This window comes from Argopecten irradians, chromosome 12, assembly GCF_041381155.1.
Source record: "Argopecten irradians isolate NY chromosome 12, Ai_NY, whole genome shotgun sequence".
Taxonomy (NCBI): Eukaryota; Metazoa; Mollusca; class Bivalvia; order Pectinida; family Pectinidae; genus Argopecten; species Argopecten irradians.
The window spans coordinates 24,134,580-24,158,171 of NC_091145.1; the positions used below are offsets into that span (position 1 = coordinate 24,134,580).

Sequence of the window (23,592 nt, forward strand, 5' to 3'; positions counted from 1 at the left end):
TCCTCTTGCTTTCCGTGTGTTCCCGTCTATATTACAGTACGTGTAAGGAAGTTAAAATCAACAAAAACCAACACTGGTGAAAACACTCTTTTTTTAATGCGAAACTTCAGTTACAAGTTTATGTAGCTCATCGCTGTTTTCCTTAACAGAATTAGTACTTCTGCACAGCCATTTTTCTTGTCTGTCGATGTTAGTTTTATCCAGACACGCTCTTTAAAGTCGGTTTTAATGTTTACCGACACTGCTTTGGTGCCTTGTTTTGATGTAAATACCCATTACGCGGTGTTTATTAGGATAGTTTTCATGTATAAAAAGTTCATATCACGGAATGTTCAGCGCTGCTTTTTTTCGGGTAGATTTCAGTACAAATGGCATCCTTAGTTAAAACTCGCCCATATTTTTAAAGACTGTATGCATTGATGTAAAACAGCTCAACTTCTCCATTAATTATCGCACCGAATTTTCGTTTTATTTTTTATTCTCACGGTTTTGTTTTGTTCCACGTGGGGCCTTTTGACCCTAGTAACAAACGCCGCAGTTTCCTTCTCGTTCCTCGTTTTCTCTCTCCGTTTTTGTTAAATATTATAATAGTTTAAAAAGATTTAAAAAGCATCATTATTTTGAAGATTTGAGATATGTTTTGAAAACGCAGCTTTATCAGCTAATTATTTCAAATATTATCTTGTACATGTACTTATATTTGCATTACATACATACACAAAACGTCTCGTAAAAAGAGAGTATCAACGAGATATAAGAATCAGAAAAGACATCAAAAAGTACTATATTATTTATTTATCTCCATAGATGTGTACATGATGTTTACAAAATCACACAGAAGAATAAGTTTAAAATATACATGCATTTATTCAAATAGACATTGTGTATCATATGCATTGGCAAACAATCACATCCGTTCAAAAGAATAATACAATATGCTCCATCGCCGACAGAGGATAAAACGATGCCCATCATTTGAACAATGACTTCTGTTTAACCGTGTAGGCATGTGTCTAACTATCACAAAACCGTAACGAAATAATTCATTTTGTTTTCGGTGCATGCACAATCAGTCCTTAATTTCATATAGGAAATGTATATAGCTAGTACGGCCATGGATTTTTTGTTTTCGGGACGCGATTAATTATTCTAAAGATGCTCCACTGCCGACAGAGCATAAACGATCGATACTCATCATTTGCACAATAATAGTTGTTTTGTATTGTAGATATATATATATATGTATAATAAACACAAAATATATTATGAAATAACATTTTTTCTTTGGTGCATGCGTAGTCTATACTTTATTCCACATAGACCATATATATAGTGATAGGCTAGGGATTATTTTAATAATTTTATCTTGGAATAAAATTAGAAGCTCAAACTTTTCAATGGTAGTAATGGTGTAAACTTTTGTAACTGAAGATAAATACTTCATCGTCTGCTCTTGTTTTTGATAGGGAAAAAAATCCCATTTTTCGGTGGTGGATCATCTTTAAATATTTTATCTTGAATTAAAATAAGAAGCTCAAACTTTTAAATCGTGGTTATGGTGCAAAATAAATAACTTTTGTAACCGAAGAAAAATGCTAATTCGTCTGCTCCAGATTTAGATAGAGAAATCTTTATTAATGTACATGTACCTTTCGTGTGCATGGTCAAAACATTGAAATTCCGGTAAAATGACACATTGCAATAGCAATAGCTATTCAACTATAGTATGATCTTTTGTTTCGAAAATTATACATGTATATTAGTCTCAGGGATTTTTTGAAATTCTCAGCACAGAAGTAGATCGATCCTTATATAAAGAAAAGTTCAATATTTCCATTGATTTTATTCACATATCAGTCCATAAAACACCATTTCTTGTTTAAAGACATACAAGTATAGGCTTAAATGTGTTTGATAGATATTCTTCTCAACAAATCTCTAGTTTAGTGCAGCTGACAAATGAATACCACTATCCTTTACCCAATCACTGTACTCCTGCCTTTTTCCTACCAAAGCTCCTTAGCGCCGATAACTTATAGTAAATATAATCAGTACTGTCCTATTGATATTGCTTATATGTTATATTTATGGAGACGGATTAATATAAGTCAGGAACACAGATAATTTAATTACCATCTTAATCTCTAATATCAGTACATTGTAGAGATATGATGTACTATATCCTTATGGAATAAAGTATCACTAACTAACGTGTTTTAGCGCACGACATCATTTCCCGGATTGTTTTAACAATTTCATTATTTTCATATCTAGATGGCGATTTTAAGCAACCGTAATGATAAGGGCTTGTTTAAATCACCACAGTTACTGTATATTTAACAACTTTATTCGCAACTAATTTTTGTTCTAGACAATTATTTTTAGCGTCTATTGAAAACAATTTTTTCTGTATCGAATGCGCCCATGGACCGGAAGTTGAGATGTGTTTAGAGTTACCTCCCTTATTTGACAACTCGATGGTGATTGCGGTGATCTTAATGACAATGTTTTATACGTAAATGACTCACTTGAGTGCAACAGGAATTATTTTCTTATTATTATTTGTTGTGAGCTAAACAAACAGGACATACAAGGATTGAATCATATTTGTTGACACAGTAAACTTTACCATCCACACCCCCCATTTTTTTCGCGTCACGCTGGTTGATGCTGTTTCCATCTGTTTTTCCATCACCATCTCTTCTATTGACAGTGATGTGATATATTGGACTCTGTGATATAATACAACCATACGATTCCAATATGATGCCAGGCCAACCCAACACTGTTATGGCCAAGAAATTACTGGACAGTTTGCAGACCGACTTGAGGACACTGTCGTCGGAAAGCAGGAGAAAACACCCAAATGTCAAAGAGGTGAGTTCCAGAGTATGGAGTGAAAACACTCAAATGTCAAGGAAGTGAGCTCCAGAGTATGGAGTGAAAACACTCAAAGGTCAAAGAGGTGAGTTCCAGAGTATTGGAGTGAAAACACTCAAACATCAAAGAGGTGAGTTCCAGAGTTTTGGAGTGAAAACACTCAAACGTCAAGGAGGTGAGTTCCAGAGTATGGAATGAAAACACTTAAACGTCAAAGAGGTGAGTTCCAGAGCAAACCGTTCCAGAGTATCGGAGTGAAAACACTCAAACGTCAGAGAGGTAAGTTCCAGAGCAAACCGTTCCAGAGTATCGGAGTGAAAACACTCAAACGTCAGAGAGGTAAGTTCCAGAGCGGTCACACTTAATAACGACAACAAACGACAACAAACGACAACACGTTAAATACAAGGAAAAGTTAGTGACAACACAAGATATGTTATTCAGTACATTAAAATGAACATTTCTAACAAGTTTTATGAAGATTGGTGCAAAAATGAAGGAATTAGAGCAATTTGAATATTCTGAAATCGGCCGCTGGTCAACGATAGATCGAGTGACAAGAGGTTTGCCGTGACGGTAAACCGACAACACGTTGTAACATCGAAAATGTTTTAAAAACCTAACGACAACAGAAGATGTGTTATTTGTCATACTATAATGCATCTATGTACAAAATATCATTAAGATTGGAATAAAAATGAAGACTTTATACCTGTTTTAATGTTACGAGATCGGCGACTGGTCAGGTTTATATCGCGAGTGTGTACAATATATGTTCACTGTTCAGTATTACCGACAACACATCATAGCATTAAAAAAATTACAAAAACCTAACGACAACATAAGATATGTTGTTTGTCATACCATAATGCATCTCTATACAAAATTTCATTAAGATTGGAGTAAAAATACCGGAGTAATGGCGATTTCAAATATGAAGAGACGCAGAGTGTATACATGTGTGTAAGCCAAGCTTACATGTACAGATCTAGATCAGACCGACAACACAAACTATTTTACGAAATTACGCAGTAACGTTACTGCAAATAATAATATATGTAACCTATATCTAAAGAAAGTAATTCATGTCAATTGTAATGACTATTGATGAAGATTTGAATGAGTAATGGTCATTGAAATTCTCAGTAGACCGACGGCTTGCATACAGTATACATAGAAGAAGCACACACGTGTGTATATTATCAGTGTGATTACAGTTCGCGATTGTATTTATTGTTATGTAAACATATGGTGTGTATATATACTTCCCATATGTTATCTTAAGAAATACATTATTATATGGTTTTTTTTTTATTGTACATTTTTGTATAAAATGTTTGCGTATATTTTCGAGAGCATGAATGAACGACAAAGAAAAAGCGCCGATAATGTCGTCTATCTTTGGCGAGGATGGACTGATCAATTCGGATACTATCAAAGAATTTGATTCAGTATCAAGCAAAATTGACGATATGTATGGTGAACGTATGGGTACATATTGGTCTGAAAAAACTTTACCAACTATCCGGCGCAGGGTGGTTGAAGCCCGAGTACGATGCCTCCATATACCCAAAGGCTGGAAAAACAACAATTGCGAATCAATGAATGACATCATAAAGCTTGTTGGTGACTGGAAAAATTCGAAAAACGATTAGAGCACATACAAAACACGCAGTAACACCACGTGCGCAGATCGCGTAACGGAATAGGAGAGTACGAATTAGCTCCGCATGCGCAACATTTAAAAATAAGTTCAGTATTTTGGAGAGAACTGCCCGTTGTAGAAAGTGCACAAGTTTTTGAAACTTGTGAAGCAGAAAAAGGAACTTATATCTTCCACTAATGGAATGCTAACTACTCCAAAAACTGCAGCCATCGCGAAAAAACCGGATACACGAAAACGTGTGCGTGGAAATGAACAGAATCGCACGGTCCGTCTAAACAGAAAAAAATGTCTTAGCGAAATCTTGTGTGCCCGCAGGACGGGGTTCAAGATATTTAAGGATTGTGTTTCTCTTAAACAGTTAGACTTTAAACGATACGTTTGCGAAATATCTTGTGTGCCCGCAGGACGGGATTCAAGATGTTTTAACAGTTAAAATTCGTTGACCTTCTAATACTTTTCAAATGTATTACATGTATGTATGTGTCAGCAAAAATCATTCAATAAAAAAATATGTAAGTTCAGTAATAAAAAGTGTTAAATAAACGTAATATTTGTAAGCTTCCCGAAATTAAAACTTACGATACGCAAGCGAAATCTTGTGTGCCCGCAAGACGGGATTCAAGATATTAAAACTTAATCTTTGAAATAAAACGTATTAAATAAAGTCAAAGTTACCGCGTAAATAAAAAAGTGATTTAATATAAAAATATTTACGCAGCTAAAAATACACACACAAAAAAACTAACGTGACGCTACCCAATTTGAAACGCTACCCAAAATGAAACACTTTTAAAACATGTGATACAGAATTTTCAGTTTGCAATCTAAACTAACAATAACAGTCTTGAACAATAATAAAGGTGCTGACTAATAACTGTGACAATTTTAATATGTCATTTTCTTCCCAGTTGCTTATTATCTGTATTTAAAAATGAAAATAATGAAATTTTGAAAAACTCCCGGAAACGACGTCGTGCGACAACCCTAAAAACACCATATATTTTAAAATGAGAAAAATAAATGCTGAATGGAATATTTTTGAAAGACATGTGCCCGGAATAAACTAAAATATGTTTGAACTTTCTTTAAATGAATTCAAACATTTTTTATCATGCCTGGACATTTATTAATCAAACTTTATTTAGGAGGTGTTCCATTTTGGGTACTCAAATCTGCTGAAACACAGGGCTGACAAGTAAACAAATCATGAAATTAATAATAAAAGCATCTATTTGTGGAATGTTAGAAAAAAATTTGGATTCAACCACATGTAAGAATTTTTTTTACAATTATCTTCAAAAAGTGTTCCAATTTGGGTAGCGTCACGTAGGGTCTGGAAACATACTCGTGTATTGAGTATGGCCTAGAGTTCGACACCGACTATAATGATGTTTACATGTAATAATGGCTTAGACAAACAGTACCGAGGAGACCCTATGCACTCGTACACACGCGTGTACAGGCTTGTGTGAGTCGTCGATCTGTTGTCGGTAGTAAACCTGACCAGTCGCCGATCTCGTAACATTAAAACAGGTATAAAGTCTTCATTTTTATTCCAATCTTAATGAAATTTTGTACATAGATGCATTAAAGTATGACAAATCACATATCTTCTGTTGTCGTTAGGTTTTTAAAACATTTTCGATGTTACAACGTGTTGTCGGTATACCGTCACGGCAAACCTCTTGTCACTCGATTTATCGTTGACCAGCGGCCGATTTCAGAATATTCAAATCGCTCTAATTCCTTCATTTTTGCTCCAATCTTCATAAAACTTGGTAGAAATATTCATTTTAATGTACTGATTAACATATCTTGTGTTGTCACTAACTTTTCCTTATATTTAACATGTTGTCGTTTGTTGTCGTTTCTTGTCGTTTGTTGTCGTTATTAAGTGTGACCCTTCCAGAGTATAGGAGTGAAAACACCCAAATGTCAAAGAGGTGAGTTCCAGAGTATCGGAGTCAAAGAGGTGAGTTCCAGATTATCAGAGTGAAAACACTCAAACGTCAATTAAGTATTAGGATGAAAGATCCAAATAAACACTGGGACAAATGAAAAACCCAAGTGTCAAAGAAGAAAGTATTGGGATGAAACACCAGAACATCAGAGGGGCAATTATCAGGGTGAAAGCTTAAACATCAAAGGGACACTTCCAGTACCGGGGTGAAATGCCCAAACCTCAAAGGGGTAAGTGCTGGGGTGAAACGCCGAAACCTCAAAGGGGCAAGTACCGAGGTGAAACGCCCGAGCCTCAAAGGGGCAAGTAACGGGGTGAAACGCCCAAACCTCAAAGGGGTAAGTACCGGGGTGAAACGCCCAAACCTCAAAGAGGCAAGTACCCGGATGAAACGCCCAAACCTCAAAGGGGCAAGTATCCGGTTGAAATGCCCAAATCTTAAAGTGGCATGTATTGGGTTGAAACGCCCAAACCTCAAAGGGGCAAGTATCAATTGGGATGAAATGTCCATTCTTAAAGTGGCAAGTATCGGGGTGATATACCCAAACCTTGAAGGTGAAAAACCTAAACGTCAAAGGGGCAAGTATCCAAGTTACCATTTACAAAGCCACAAACAAGTACAATAAAAATGGCAAAAAGGCAAGGTCCAGCTTTAAAAGATCAACCATTAGTGAATGTCTGAAGATCAAGCTAGGGATTCCAACGCTCATATAATAGAAAACTCAGAGGAGATATATGACAAACGTTTATAAAATTATCATAATTATCATAATTAAAGTAATGAGAAGATACCACTGGATTTTTTTTTCAAATTGCCAGTATGAAAGAAAATTCACAAGCTCTTTATAATGCCGAATAGGAAATATTCTTGTTTTCTGTAACAACCTTTTCTTTTTTAAAAAATTTTTTTTTCTTTTCATCTCAGTTTCTTGCAGTGAAAAACTAAAATATTAAGCTTTATTCAACCTTATTTAAACCATGGATTTGAGTCCCATGTTATTATTGATGTTTTAAATTTAAAAAATCATCAGGATATGTGTAAAAAAAAATTCTGATTTTATGCAAAACTGCCAAAAATACGGTTGTTATTTGTTTGCTGGCAGGCAAAACTGAGAAAAAGTTTTTGAGTAGGCATTGATTTTGGAGGGGCGGTCGGGTTACCGGAAACACAAATATCTATTTGTATGGCCTAAAGAAAAGATTTTTTAATTGGTATTGTGAACAACCTTTTGGACTCTGTTATAGAGATATGTATTAAGTGAGCTTCAATGACTGCAAACTTAATTTGCACAATTTCTAAAAATGTTTGGACATAAAATTTAAGTATTTTTCAAGCTTAATGGATTATAAGTGTCAATTAATTTTATCGTTATTATAAATATGTACAGTTTGATATTACTGATAGGGATACAGAAGTATAATATTGCCTACCTGTACATCCATAAAACATGGGTACACATGTACCTATTTTAAACAATATTTTAAATGTGTACTAATTTTCATTTTACATGCCTTTCATTCCTGGTGTGTTATAGGCTGCAGAACAGGTTCAGTTGAAATTGAGAACAATAAGTACCAAGAATGAGGACATCATGTCAGGTTTGTAGAACTTCGGTATCATTAGATACTGTTTAATCGAATAATCGCCCTTCTATCCCTATAAGTGCACCACCTCTTTTTGAGGCCATAATTTCACTCGCCTTGTTTCAAATGCAGACTGAATTAACTATGAAACCTGTGTAAGTTTCCCAGTTTGATTACTTTTGCAAATTGATTAATGACTTACTTGCGAAATTATGAAAATATATTTGACAGGTTTGGTCCCAGCCAGTGCAGAGATTGTTCAGCCATTTGTTCTGGGTTGTGAAACAAAAAACTCCAAAATAATTCAGCTATGTTTGATGACCGTACAAAGACTAATCTCACATGAGGCTTTGTCGATGGTAAGTATATCCTTGAGATTTAATTCACATTGTTTGGCAACTAGAAGTTAATAAATCTGAATTGAAATCTTATTTAATGTTAAACTCAAGCAGTTTAATGTTTGTTCTAGTTATATTATATGTATAATGTGTTCATGATAAATTCAAGTAAGAAGTAGCAACTGTGTATAATATACCATTTACATTAAAACATGGTGATAATGAACTGCTGGAGACCTCCAACATTTTTCGTTATGAAGCACAGTTTGTTATATATATCCTTGAAGGACCTATTTTTATCAGGGTAATCAAATCCTCTTGGATATCAACTAACCAGCAAGAAATAAAATGTACCAATTTTATCAACACAAATAGCTAATATTTTGTCTTACTTGTACAACAAATTTTCTATTAATTTGTTATGTATCTATCGCGATACAGAAGATTTCTGTCTGTTGGTCGCTGGATGATGACCGACACAATATATATATAGGACCTATTTTCCTCAGGGGGGCTATTTTCACATTAAGATTAACAGTATACAGACAAATAAGTTGCCAAGTGTATGAGATACACGTTCAATTTTAATATTTATTGTAGATGTCCGCAAACACTGTGACTACATTGTAATATTTATTGTAGATGTCCGCAAACACTGTGACTACATTGTAATATTTATTGTAGACGGCTGCTAACAGTGTGATACAGATGTTATGGCAGCTGATGGAAGCCGGTACTGAGGAGCTCAAGCTTCTGCAGACAGCTATACTTCTGATAACAACAAACTCCGTCGTACAACACGAGTCTTTGGCTAAGGCAAGTCCTAAATATATCATACCAAAGGGGTTAAGTTGGTGAAGTTTTTAATTACCTTTACCTCAGACTTCTTGGTTTTACCAGTAATTATAAAGAAAGCTTGGTGTTACCTTCAAAAAGGCTACTCATTTGAACTTAGTTGGGCATCACTTCACCCAAGGATGCTTCAGAAGGAATCCTGACAGACATGTATGTCAACAAGCTTTGTAATAGCTAATACTTCAATTTTGCATGATATAATGGCGGAAAGTGTTAAACATGTTTCTCCTCCAGATTACTTAATTTTAAGGGGTTGCATGGATTTGTGATGAGAAATTCTTACTTGTTAACAACTAGGCCCATCTCTTACGAACTTTGTGAAGTGAAATAAAAAAAAACAATACAGCAAAAAATGGGTGACATTGGCAAATCACACAATGAGTGGGAATGAAAGCATGAATCAGTATGAGAAGATTATATTATTGAATCAAGGTACGGTGTAATCTTTGCTAAAAATTTATACATATAAGTTATAGCTGAAGTAACAAGAAAACTAAACTTTGTGTTTTGTAGGCATTGGTGCTGTGCTTTAGACTTCACTTTACCAAGGATAGTACGACCATCAACACAGCAGCAGCCATCATCAAACAACTTGTCAGTAACGTGTTTGAGCGGGTCGCTGTGGAAGATCGCGTTAAATCACAAGGTAAAAATGATGCAGTTTTTTATAAGCGAGATTATTTTACAAATGATATTGTATTGTCATCTTTCATCTGTGACCATGCACCATGTGCCATTTATAAACGTTTTTGTGCTTCCTTCATATTCATAACCAAAAGGCCCAGTGTAGGCAATATATCAAAAACTAAATTGAAGATTTCTCAGTATAAAATGTTTTAACAATGAGTGTTAGTCTAAGAAAAATTTAGCATGTTCAGAATATTTGGTCGGATTGTATAAAGATGATTTTTCACCACACTGTATATTTCTACTGTGTTGTATTGTAGCAACAGTCAGATGACTGTTAAGGCCCATTGACCTCATGTTTTGTGATATGCATTACATGTGATATTACTTTAAACCTTTTATTACTGATGATAGAATGTTAGCCCAATCATCTGCTTTAAAAATGTTCCTTTTGGAATTTGCATTCTTTGTTGTTTCCGTTTGTAGTCTTATATATAAATAATACAACAGGAAGTAAGTACCTTATAATCTATATTGGTATCTGCATTTTTACCTTGGGATTGTAAAACAAAACACTTCTGTTGGGTTTAATCTCCTCCTTTTACTTCAATAAATATTCCTGTCTAGAATTTATTTTTTTGACTATATTGATCCTGAACAAAACCTTCAATCTTGCTTTGTGGTAGATTGTTTACTGAAATAAGGTACCTTAAATATCAGAACGTGGTTTAAGAGCATGATGGTGACTTAAAGAGTAAGCTGCAGAGTGTTTCCTTGAATAAAGGCTGTGTAGCTGAAAATTTGGAATAGATACGTTTTATATTATACAAATTGTAAATTATTTTCCCTTTGGAGTAATAATGCCAAGTCTTAAAGATATGATTTATAATTTAGAGTTGCTACATCAAATTATTCTTTCCCTCAAATTTTCTTCTTACCCCTTCCATTTTTGCACCATATCCAGTTGAGAAGATATTAAAACATTTTATTGTTTTTATTCCATTACATATGTTCCCCCATATGCCTGGTTTTGAAGTTATAAAGTTGATAGTCACTTTGTCTTCCTTTATATATTTTTTTTTATCTTATATGCTTTTAATTTGGAAGCTGGGACCTTGCTAGATACATGTATTACTCTTTAAAATGTTGATTATTAATCTATTCCATTAAATTAGGCTGTAAACCAACCTATTTTGCGACAAATGAATTTTGCATTTTCTTGTCAATCGAATTTTTCTCAAGCCACTTTATCGCGGCAATTCATTTGCTATCTATTCAGTTGAAAAGCTTTGTTTAACATGTACTTAAAAAGCATTTGTGGTGATTTATATTTTTAAATACTAATCACTCAGATAATACACAAAATTAAGTCACTCACAAAAATAAGTTGTTACATGATATGTTTGTCTACCAGGTGCATGAACCTTAAGTATATACATGTAAAGGACACCTGTCTATATATAGAGGAACTTACACTTGTGGCTATATGATATGAAATTTATCAAACGTGTTCAATAATTTGGTATGCCACGAGCCTTTAGGCAAGTGATATATTAAATTATTTAACAAATTTGATAAATTCATATCTGGTGTAAGATTCTATTGATCACATAACTTTTATTTATAGAAATATAAGTAAAACTTTTAAGTTCGTCTTTATATAAAGCAGCAGAAATTCTGCTAAGATGTGATGTTTCCATTTACCTTGACAATCATGCAACGTCATATTTAAGCATTGAACGTTTTTCAGTTGGCATTCATATTGGCTAGCACTTCATGTTGGATTTGCCTCTGTCCAGTTGGCATTCATATTTGCTATGAATGCCAGCTGAAAGACTTCTAATGCTTATATTTACATTTGATTACAATTCTATGTTGAAATACCAAGGGATTTTGCATCTATAATGATTTAATCATTCGTTATCGTCAAGTATGGAATAGCCATTTGAACAGCCGTTTTCCATGATCACTGGCATGACAATTGTGATATCATAATGATAATGACGCCATGATAAGCGATTGAAGTGCATATATATAGTCTATATGACTGGGACTGCAGTGAAAATGTAAATATAATAGTATGAAGTCAAAACTACATGTGATGTCATAACAGTGTTATAACACATGTGTCTTAAGATATTTATGACATGGACTTATGATAGGACTGGACGGGCCAGTTATGTGATAATGGACACTTTGGCCTTGTCCCTTGTCTTTTATGCTCACGTTTGACTCATTGATTTCTGTTGTATGACAAAGAATCACAGAAATTTGGTGAAAAACAAAATTGACAGGAAAATATTGCTGTAATTTGCTAGTATTATAATGAATCATGGTAACTTAGTGAGTTAAATAGATTAACTAATTGATTAATTAATTATTTAAATAAATATTATAATATATATAATTGAATTTGCTGCTATACATTACAGAACAAAGATCGCCCCTGAACACAGAAGAGCTTAAGGTCGGGAGTAGGAATGCTCCCAAGTCACTTAGACCGTGTGCTGGGGATGCCTACCTCTTATTTCAGGTAAACTATCTGTTCGTCATAGTTAATTTTCTCTCGGCTGATTTGTTCTTTTTTCCACATGAATTCCAGCCTTCTTCTACTTCTTTTATCTGACCTGTTCTATAGTTGTTGATAAGATGCACAAATAATATGAAAACTAAATCATTACATATTTCATTTGTTTATAATAGGACCTCTGCCAGCTGGTAAATGCCGACCAGCCATTCTGGTTGATTGGGATGACAGAAATGACACGTACCTTTGGACTAGAACTTTTGGAGGCGGTCCTGACATCTTTTCCAGCCATCTTTCTCCAGGTACTTTATTTTACATTTAGAGTCTGATCATTGAACTTTTTCATCAACAGTGATTGATCAGTACCTTTAAGAAACTAAGATTGCATATGTTAAATAATTTTGAATGATAGATTATTTTTATGCATCATTTGCTTTTAAAGGCCCACTATACCTTTCTGAAGTGGCTTTTCATTTTTAAAATGGGAATGTAAAACAAGATCGATAATTTGGTAGAGTCGCAAAAGCTATTAACTTACCTTTATTACTACACGTTTCATCACCTTCTGAACAATTTGATAACGCAGGTCGTCTTATGTTTCCCGCGGTCCTCCTAAATACCGCGTGGTAGTTGACAATCACTGCGACAGACGACAGGACATCGAGATGACTCTCCACTATTATATTATATATTACACAGGAAATCTTGCATTTGTTTGGTGTTGTGACCTCATCTTAGGACATCAGTTTATATTTCTGATGTTATTAACGGTTTTAAGAAACCTTTAATATTTTACTCCGGGAAGGTGGTGGGCCTTTATTGCTTAAAAATTGTTACTCTTTTTTAATGATAATTGAAAATTGTATCCTTCTTATTATACAATATGTATTTACAGCACCCAGAGTTTAGTTTCCTGCTGAAGGAGCGAGTCTGTCCACTTGTCATCAAACTGTTCTCTCCGAGCCTGAAGTACAGACAAGGGTTACCTGCCCCTCCTTCCCCAGCCCCAGTGGAGAAGCCGTACTTCCCCATCGTGATGAGATTACTCAGGATTGTATCGGCACTAATCAAACACTTCTATAAATTATTGGTTTGTCACTTTACCTTTTACAATCTAAATTCTCCATTTATGGGCGTTTACAAAATATTTGTCAAATTCTCATTCCAATGTAATAGTAGTAAAATTTATTAGGTTATGGGACCTGAAGGGTCAGGATGACCGATAGTCATCATTCTTCATCCATTTGTAATGGGCTGAGTGCCATCTGTAAACTTTTTATTAGCTCACCTGGTCTGAAGGACCAAGGTCTGTCAACAATCAACTTCTTCTCCATAACCCCTGGTCGGAATTTAGCAAAATTTGACAGGTAGCATCCTTTTGGGATACTGTCTGAAAATGTACAAATGGTTAGGCTGACCCCCTGGGGGCCTGAGGGGCGGGGCCAAAAGGGGTCACTTTGTCTATTTCCATATAAAAAACTTCTTCTCTGAAACTAAGCATGGGATAGCACCCATAATACAATGGTAGCATACTTAGCATGGGATAGCACCCATAATACAATGGTAGCATACTTAGCATGGGATAGCACCCATAATACAATGGTAGCATACTTAGCATGGGATAGCACCCATAATACAATGGTAGCATATTTATAGGGCGGGGATTCAAAATTGTACAAATGATGGAGCTGACCCCCCGGGGGCCTGAGGGGCGGGTCTAAATGGGTCAATTTGGCTATAATTTTCATATAAACGACTTCTTCTCTGAAACTAAGCATGGGATAACACTTATAATGCAATGGTAGCATTCTTATAGGGCAGGGATTCAAAATTGTACAAATGATGGGGCTGACACCCTGGGGACCTGAGAGGCTGGGCCAAAAGTGTCAATTTGTTTTTTCCTTATAAACAGCTTCTTCTCTGAAATTAAGCATGGAATAGCACTTATAATGCAATGGTAGCATTCTTATAGGCAGGGGGTTCAAAATTGTACAAATGATGGGGCTGACCCCCGGGGCCTGAGGCCCAGAGCCAAAGGGTCAATTAGACTACTATTTTTATATAAATTACTTCCTCTCTGAAAATATGTATTGGATAGCATTAATAGTTGTATGGTATATATCTATAGCATCGTTATATGGTTGGGATTCAAAATTAAACAAATTGAATAGAATTCAGAATGCAATACCATTACAATACTATTTCTATTGCAGTCTGCATATTTAAACTATCCCAATTGTGTTTCCCCCCAAAAGAAATAGTATTGCAATAGTTTGAATTGTAGAAACTGGACTAAAATGAAATACTCGCAGAGGTTTGATACGATAACAGGCTAACAATTGTTATCAAAAGTCACTTTTTCCCTCATGCTATTCAATCAAAAACAAACACTGACATTGTTCTCAATGTCAGTGTGTTTGATCATGAATGGGACTTTTAAATTCATGTACCATGTGATGCCTGACAAGGTGTGTGCAGGACTATATATATTGTTTCTATTGGTGATGGAATGACATCAAAAGATGATATCGGGTATCATGTGGTACCTGAATTAGTCCCATTGTCACTGACACTAGCAAAGGGAAGTAACTCTAAACTGACTCTGCACCAGATGTATGACATTATAAGGAATGAAATACTATTGCAATACTTTATACCCCTCCCAATAGCAGTTGTAACCCTGGTCAATACTAGCAACAATATACCACTCCGCTAGAGAGAACTTCTCTTTAGCTTGATCGGTTGAGCGTCAGACTAGTAATCCAGAGGTCCTGTGTTTGATCCCTGGCAGAGGCAGTGATTAAATTTATTATAAATCCTGCACCCTGTTACACAATATAGTATTGCAGTGGTTAAAATTGTAGGGAAAAGTCCTCCTACGATTGAACACCAGTATACCTGAAGCAGACTGAATTGGACTAAAATGAAGTACTCGCAGAGGTTTGATATGATAACAGACTATCAATTAAAAGTCACTTTTTCCCCATGCTATTCAATCAAAAACAAACACTGACATTGTTCTCTCTGAAACTATGTATTGGATAGCATTAATAGTTGTATGGTATATATCTATAGCATCGTTATATGGTTGGGATTCAAAATTAAACAAATTGAATAGAATTCAGAATGCAATACCATTACAATACTATTGCTATTGCAGTCTGTATATTTAAACTATCCCAATAGTGTTTCCCCCCAAAAGAAATAGTATTGCAATAGTTTGCATTGTAGAAACTGGACTAAAATGAAATACTCGCAGAGGTTTGATACGATAACAGGCTAACAATTGTTATCAAAAGTCACTTTTTCCCTCATGCTATTCAATCAAAAACAAACACTGACATTGTTCTCAATGTCAGTGTGTTTGATCATGAATGGGACTTTTAAATTCATGTACCATGTGATGCCTGACAAGGTGTGTACGGGACTATGCAGGTTTCTATTGGTGATGGAATGACGTCAAAAGATGATATTCTGTGCTAACGTCATTTCAACGCCATTATCGGGTTTCACGTGGTACGTGAATTAGTCCCATTGTCACTGACACTAGCAAAGGGAAGTAACTCTAAACGGACACTGCACCAGATGTTTGACATTACGAATGCAATACTATTGCAATACTTTTGCAATTGCAGTCTGCATTAGATAAACTATCCCAATAGTGTTTTTACCCCTCACAATAGCAGTTGTAACCCTGGTCAATACTAGCAACAATATACCACTCCGCGAGAGAGAAATTCTCTTTAGCTTGATCGGTTGAGCGTCAGACTAGTAATCCAGAGGTCCTGTGTTTGAACCCTGGCAGAGGCAGTGATTAAATCCATTATAAATCCTGCACCCTGTTACACAATATAGTATTGCAGTGGTTAAAATTGTAGGGAAAAGTCCTCCTACGATTGAACACCAGTATACCTGAAGCAGACTGAATTGGACTAAAATGAAGTACTCGCAGAGGTTTGATATGATAACAGACTATCAATTAAAAGTCACTTTTTCCCCATGCTATTCAATCAAAAACAAACCCTGACATTGTTCTCTCTGAAACTATGTATTGGATAGCATTAATAGTTGTATGGTATATATCTATAGCATCGTTATATGGTTGGGATTCAAAATTAAACAAATTGAATAGAATTCAGAATGCAATACCATTACAATACTATTGCTATTGCAGTCTGTATATTTAAACTATCCCAATAGTGTTTCCCCCCAAAAGAAATAGTATTGCAATAGTTTGCATTGTAGAAACTGGACTAAAATGAAATACTCGCAGAGGTTTGATACGATAACAGGCTAACAATTGTTATCAAAAGTCACTTTTTCCCTCATGCTATTCAATCAAAAACAAACACTGACATTGTTCTCAATGTCAGTGTGTTTGATCATGAATGGGACTTTTAAATTCATGTACCATGTGATGCCTGACAAGGTGTGTACGGGACTATGCAGGTTTCTATTGGTGATGGAATGACGTCAAAAGATGATATTCTGTGCTAACGTCATTTCAACGCCATTATCGGGTTTCACGTGGTACGTGAATTAGTCCCATTGTCACTGACACTAGCAAAGGGAAGTAACTCTAAACGGACACTGCACCAGATGTTTGACATTACGAATGCAATACTATTGCAATACTTTTGCAATTACAGTCTGCATTAGATAAACTATCCCAATAGTGTTTTTACCCCTCACAATAGCAGTTGTAACCCTGGTCAATACTAGCAACAATATACCACTCCGCTAGAGAGAAATTCTCTTTAGCTTGATCGGTTGAGCGTCAGACTAGTAATCCAGAGGTCCTGTGTTTGAACCCTGGCAGAGGCAGTGATTAAATCCATTATAAATCCTGCACCCTGTTACACAATATAGTATTGCAGTGGTTAAAATTGTAGGGAAAAGTCCTCCTACGATTGAACACCAGTATACCTGAAGCAGACTGAATTGGACTAAAATGAAGTACTCGCAGAGGTTTGATATGATAACAGACTATCAATTAAAAGTCACTTTTTCCCCATGCTATTCAATCAAAAACAAACACTGACATTGTTCTCTCTGAAACTATGTATTGGATAGCATTAATAGTTGTATGGTATATATCTATAGCATCGTTATATGGTTGGGATTCAAAATTAAACAAATTGAATAGAATTCAGAATGCAATACCATTACAATACTATTGCTATTGCAGTCTGTATATTTAAACTATCCCAATAGTGTTTCCCCCCAAAAGAAATAGTATTGCAATAGTTTGCATTGTAGAAACTGGACTAAAATGAAATACTCGCAGAGGTTTGATACGATAACAGGCTAACAATTGTTATCAAAAGTCACTTTTTCCCTCATGCTATTCAATCAAAAACAAACACTGACATTGTTCTCAATGTCAGTGTGTTTGATCATGAATGGGACTTTTAAATTCATGTACCATGTGATGCCTGACAAGGTGTGTACGGGACTATGCAGGTTTCTATTGGTGATGGAATGACGTCAAAAGATGATATTCTGTGCTAACGTCATTTCAACGCCATTATCGGGTTTCACGTGGTACGTGAATTAGTCCCATTGTCACTGACACTAGCAAAGGGAAGTAACTCTAAACGGACACTGCACCAGATGTTTGACATTACGAATGCAATACTATTGCAATACTTTTGCAATTGCAGTCTGCATTAGATAAACTATCCCAATAGTGTTTTTACCCCTCACAATAGCAGTTGTAACCCTGGTCAATACTAGCAACAATATACCACTCCGCGAGAGAGAAATTCTCTTTAGCTTGATCGGTTGAGCGTCAGACTAGTAATCCAGAGGTCCTGTGTTTGAACCCTGGCAGAGGCAGTGATTAAATCCATTATAAATCCTGCACCCTGTTACACAATATAGTATTGCAGTGGTTAAAATTGTAGAGAAAAGTCCTCCTATGATTGGACATCAGTTAGAATTACCTGAAGCAGACTGAATTGGACTAAAATGAAGTACTTGCAGATCGAGGTTTAATAAGATAACAGACTAACAGTCGTTATCAAAAGTCACTTTTTCCCCCATGCTATTCAATAAAAAACAAACACCGCTGACATTGTTCTTTATCGCAATTATCAGTGTGTTTGATGATGAATTGTCACTTACACAGCAAAGGGAAGTAACTTTTAATGAACACTGCACCAGATGTACGACATTATGTCCAATTCATAGACTGGAATTAAGTAGAATTCAGAATGCAATGCTATTGTAATTGTAGTCTGTATTAGCAAGCCAATTGGGATTACGTAGCCATAAATAACGTTTAATTCCCCTTTGATGACCTATCAGGATTACATTACCACTCAGAATAGCAATAGTTTAGCAATAGCTAAATTTGCCTATCAACTCAATCAATTGATAATAATTATACCCTAGCTCCCAACCCCCTCCCTAGTCCCAGTCCTAGTTAGAACTGTTTGCTGCATAACATTTATTATATTTTGGATGAGTTTGAATATGGAAATGGTTTGTCAGTAACTTTGCAAAATGGTTTTTGTGTTTCATTTTATTGCTTATTTGTATATTCATATAGTGCTGCAACAATACGCTTTCCCCCACGATATAATACGTATCATGAGACTTGTCACACGATACAATAAGAACTAATCCGTCAAAAAGTAAAAAATTTCTACCCTTTGTCACTTTTACCCCATCATTTTCAATAATATGGAATGCAAAATGCTTACATATGTATGATTTTAAAATTGCAGGAGGTTCTTTTAATTCTGTAATGTCTCCGGGTATTTAAAGCGCAGTCATGTTTGTTCGTGGGGAGATACTCATAACTGCTCAAAAAATTCGGATTTCGCCCGATCGTGAACCAAACCATGTAGTTTATTCTGTAATATTATCGTCCCACGGTTTATTGTTGCAGTACTAATATTCATGTAAGTTACACACATATGTTATACAATGTTCAATGTGACACATATATGTTATACAATGTTCAATGTGACACATATATGTTATACAATGTTCAATGTGACACATATATGTTATACAATGTTCAATGTGACACACATATGTTATACAATGTTCAATGTGACACATATATGTTATACAATGTTCAATGTGACACATATATGTTATACAATGTTCAATGTGACACATATATGTTATACAATGTTCAATGTGACACACATATGTTATACAATGTTCAATGTGACACATATATGTTATACAATGTTCAATGTGACACACATATGTTATACAATGTTCAATGTGACACATATATGTTATACAATGTTCAATGTGACACATATATGTTATACAATGTTCAATGTTACACATATGTGTTATACAATGTTCAATGTGACACACATATGTTATACAATGTTCAATGTGACTCATTTCGATGATGTCACATTGTTTACGGATTCTGTGGTGTCTGCACTTGTAGACTGGTAGACTGGGATGAAGGGCTACCAAGTTTGTTCAAATGAATGACCTTGACCTTCATTGAACGTCACAGGGGTCAAATAAGTTAAAATCTTTAATCAACTTCTTGTTGATACCCAAGGGTTATTGTTAAGGCCCCTTGGACCTCTTGTTTAAAAAAGGCAATGCAATAAAAAAAATGCATTTGTATAAATGAACATCAAAAAGCTTCATTATTTAATGTTAATTTGGTTAAAATATCATATGATAGCTGAAAAGCAACTTAAAAGTATTGCAAGGAAATGTTTCAATTCTTCAGGAATATATCAATAAATGACAGTTGAAAATTAATGAAGTTTCCAACATAAAGTGAAACAAAACTGCATGCCACAGCCTCTACCCTACCACATTACGGCCAGGAAGTTGTATGGAGTATAATACTTTTAGCTATAGAATGACTGAGGGGGATGTTGATACAGGGGAAGCAGGGTGGGGTAGTGGGTATGCTGGAGGTGGTGGGCAGGGAGTAGGATGGAGGCAATGAGGTTGGGGTGGTGATAATTAAGTTTCAGACAATTTCTTTGCATATTTGCTTACCTCTGGCTCCTTTTACACTTCCAATCGTTGAACAGAGCTTCATAATGAAACAATCAGGTTCTACAGTCATATTGTCTTTTCCCATAACAAAAATCCTTGTACTTCTTACGATGGGTAATGGCAGACTAACACAGAAAAGTACTCACAAGCATAGAGCTACAGGTAAGTCCTTTACTGGGCCTAGAACCCAGGTACTGAAAAGTACTCATAGGCACAATAGGTAGAGGGAGAATAATGGGGAGTAGGGTAGGGAAGTTGTGTATATCTATATAGGCAGTCAGTAACCTCTCTATGTCCAGGATTTCTTATGGATTGAGGCATGACAATTTTGTCTTTAAGAAATGTATGCGTTTGTTTATATCTATGATTTTGATACTGGTGGTGTCTTCAAGGCTGACTTTTCAAATATAGAATAATAAAAAAAATCAATGAATAATAAAAAACAAAAATAACTAAAAAGAGGAAAAACTATTCACCAATAAACTCCCAAAATTGCCAAGTGTATTGTTTATGATTTGAGTAATCTGGAGAAAAAAAATCTTAGGATCACTAAAACAGCCTGATATTTATAGATTTACAGGTGGATCTGTGAATGATCACCAAAACCACATTGCCATCTGACTGTTAATAAATGATTGGGTTACTGATTTAGGTACTGTATGGTCAATGTGTCAGGCGTTGGGGAATATTCACTAAAATGAGAAAAATGAAAAAAAAAACAACAAAAAAACAACATTATATTTAGCATAATTACCCCATTTCTGATCTGTTCAGGGATCAATTCTTATGACCATGTCAGTGTCTACTGATTCTCTCTGTGGAAACCTCCAAATTATATAAAAAAAATACATGTAGTGAATATTGGTTTTATTAGCTCACCTGGTACTGTAGCGTCTGTCAGTCCGTCAACAATCAACTTCTTCTAACTGCTGGTCGTAATTTGACTAAATTTGACTGATAGCATCATTATCGGGCATAAACTGAAAATTATACAAATTATTGGACTGACCCCCTTGGGGACCTAAGGGTCAGGACCAAAAGGGTCAATTTGGCTATTTTAATATAAACCACTTCTTCTCTGAAACTAAGCTTTGGATAGCACTCATATTGCAATGATAGCATCCTTATGGGGTATGGATTCAAAATTGTAAGAGTTTTTTATGATTATTACTAAATAAACCAGATGAGCAATACAGGCCCTGTGGGCCTCTTGTTCAAATGACTTTTTCTCAATTGCCGAAAGGCCTAGGGTACTGATATAGGGCCTGTAGCATGCTGGGATGAAGGGCTATCAAGTTTGTTCAAATGAATAACCTTGACCTTCTTTCAATTAGTTTACAGGGGTCAAAAAGGCTTAATTCTTTAAACGACTTCTTGTGAATAACTAAGAGGCCTAGAGACCTGATATTGGGCCTGTGACATACTTGGACGAAGGGGTCCACCAAGTTTATTCTAACGAATGACCTTGACCTTCATTTAACTAGGTCACAGGGGTCAAAATGGCTAAAAAATTTAAATGCTTTCTTGTGATTAACTAAGAGGCCTAGAGACCTGCTATTGGGCATGTGACATGCCGGGATGAAGGTTAGTTAATTATCAAAGGACTATTGTACTTATTGAAAAGAATTTTTACCCCTTTTTGTCATGCCCAATTCTGTCAAATTTTAATATGTGGAGGTGGGACCTTTATGTTCTAGAGACATTCTAGTTCATTGGCTGAGTCATTCAGAATTGAATTTGACATTATAATGTGGACAACCTTTATGTACATGGTGCAGAGAAAATGTCTGTTGAGTGCCCAGTGTGCTTAAGATTTTTGTAAAGGGGACGCTTATTAGGGAATAAAAATGTAAGTTGTGGAAGAAAAACCTCTTGTAAAAATGTAAACCTGCATATGCCTTTTTAGGTCACCTGAGACGAAGTCTCAAGTGACCTATTCTAATCGCCTTTTGTCTGTCGTCGTGCGTCATCCATCATGCGTCGTCTGTCGTCCGCCGTCCGTCGTCCATCGTATGGCGATAAACAATTTACTTTTTTGACTTCTTCTCCAAAACTACTGAAACAATTTTGTTGAAATTTTGCAGAAACCTTCCCTAGCCAAAGGTCAACCAATTTTGTTGAAATTTTGCCGAAACCTTCCCTAGCCAAAGGTCAACCAAAATTGTGAATTATATGGTCCCAGCCCCCCAGTGGCCTGAGGGGTGGTGCCAAAAGGGGTCATATAGGCTGAAACTTCAAAAATCTTCTTCTGAAATTCCAGAAATGGCAGAATCAAATACTCTTCATAGATTGAAAGGTCTTGAGGTCATTTACAAAAAATGTGAATTATATGACTCTGGGGTCTCGTATTTCCCCCTGAGGAGGGGGTCAAGTTTACTATAGTTTATATAGGAAAAGCACATTTCTAAACGTTATTTTCTTATTTTTCATAGGAAATGAGTCAAACTGGGTTAGAATGTTTAGCCTGAGATAACATTTTATCGTCATGTCCATGTCTGGCCGACCCCCAGGCCAGGGCCAGAGGGGCTGGGCCAAAAGGGGTCAAAATGGCAAACTTTTCAAAAATCTTCTGAATTCACAGATCGATAGAACCAAATACTCTTCATAGATTGAAACGTCTTAAGGCTGTTTACAAAATGTTTGAATTTCATGGCCCTGGGATCTCAGATTTTCCCCTGGGGAGGGAGTAAAATTTACTATAGTTTATATAGGAAAAACACATTTATGAATATCATTTGCTTAGTTTTAACAGGAAATGAGTCAAACTGGGTTAGAATTATTAGCCTGAAATAGCATTTTAACACCATATTGGTCCTGACTGACCCCCAGGGACCAGAGTGGCAGGGCCAAAATGGGTCAAAATGGCTAAAATTTCAAAAATCTTCTTCTGAATTCACAGGTTTGATGGAACCAAATAATCTTCATAGATTAAAAAGTGAAATTTATAAAATCACTGACACTGACTGACTTCTAGTTTGGTTTTGTTGTTTAACGTTGGCAAAGCAAATTCGAATTTTAAGCATATGGTTTGGTAACATAATAAACTAACTATCAAAATGAAAAATAAAAAATAAAAATTCTAATATGAAGGTTCAAACTTCAATGTTTATTCTAATATGTAAATACTTTTTACAGATTTGAACCAACTTTGCAATTCTCT

General features: G+C 35.4%; 1 protein-coding gene across 3 annotated transcripts in view; it reads left to right on the forward strand.

Moving 5' to 3' along the window:
* Positions 1–2,456: 2,456 nt before the first annotated feature.
* The window catches only part of LOC138336414 (protein MON2 homolog), a 576,914-nt gene continuing 555,778 nt past the window's right edge, over positions 2,457–23,592 (forward strand). For 2 of the 3 annotated variants that reach the window (XM_069285900.1, XM_069285901.1), the window contains exons 1-8: positions 2,457–2,877; positions 8,042–8,105; positions 8,322–8,449; positions 9,113–9,244; positions 9,797–9,929; positions 12,343–12,443; positions 12,614–12,739; positions 13,333–13,527. In XM_069285900.1, the coding sequence (XP_069142001.1) occupies positions 2,764–2,877; positions 8,042–8,105; positions 8,322–8,449; positions 9,113–9,244; positions 9,797–9,929; positions 12,343–12,443; positions 12,614–12,739; positions 13,333–13,527 (993 nt within the window). In that variant the 5' untranslated portion in view covers positions 2,457–2,763. Of the gene's footprint in view, positions 2,878–6,472; positions 6,490–8,041; positions 8,106–8,321; positions 8,450–9,112; positions 9,245–9,796; positions 9,930–12,342; positions 12,444–12,613; positions 12,740–13,332; positions 13,528–23,592 lie in introns of those variants that run through there. The other variant, XM_069285902.1, reaches the window with a different exon arrangement.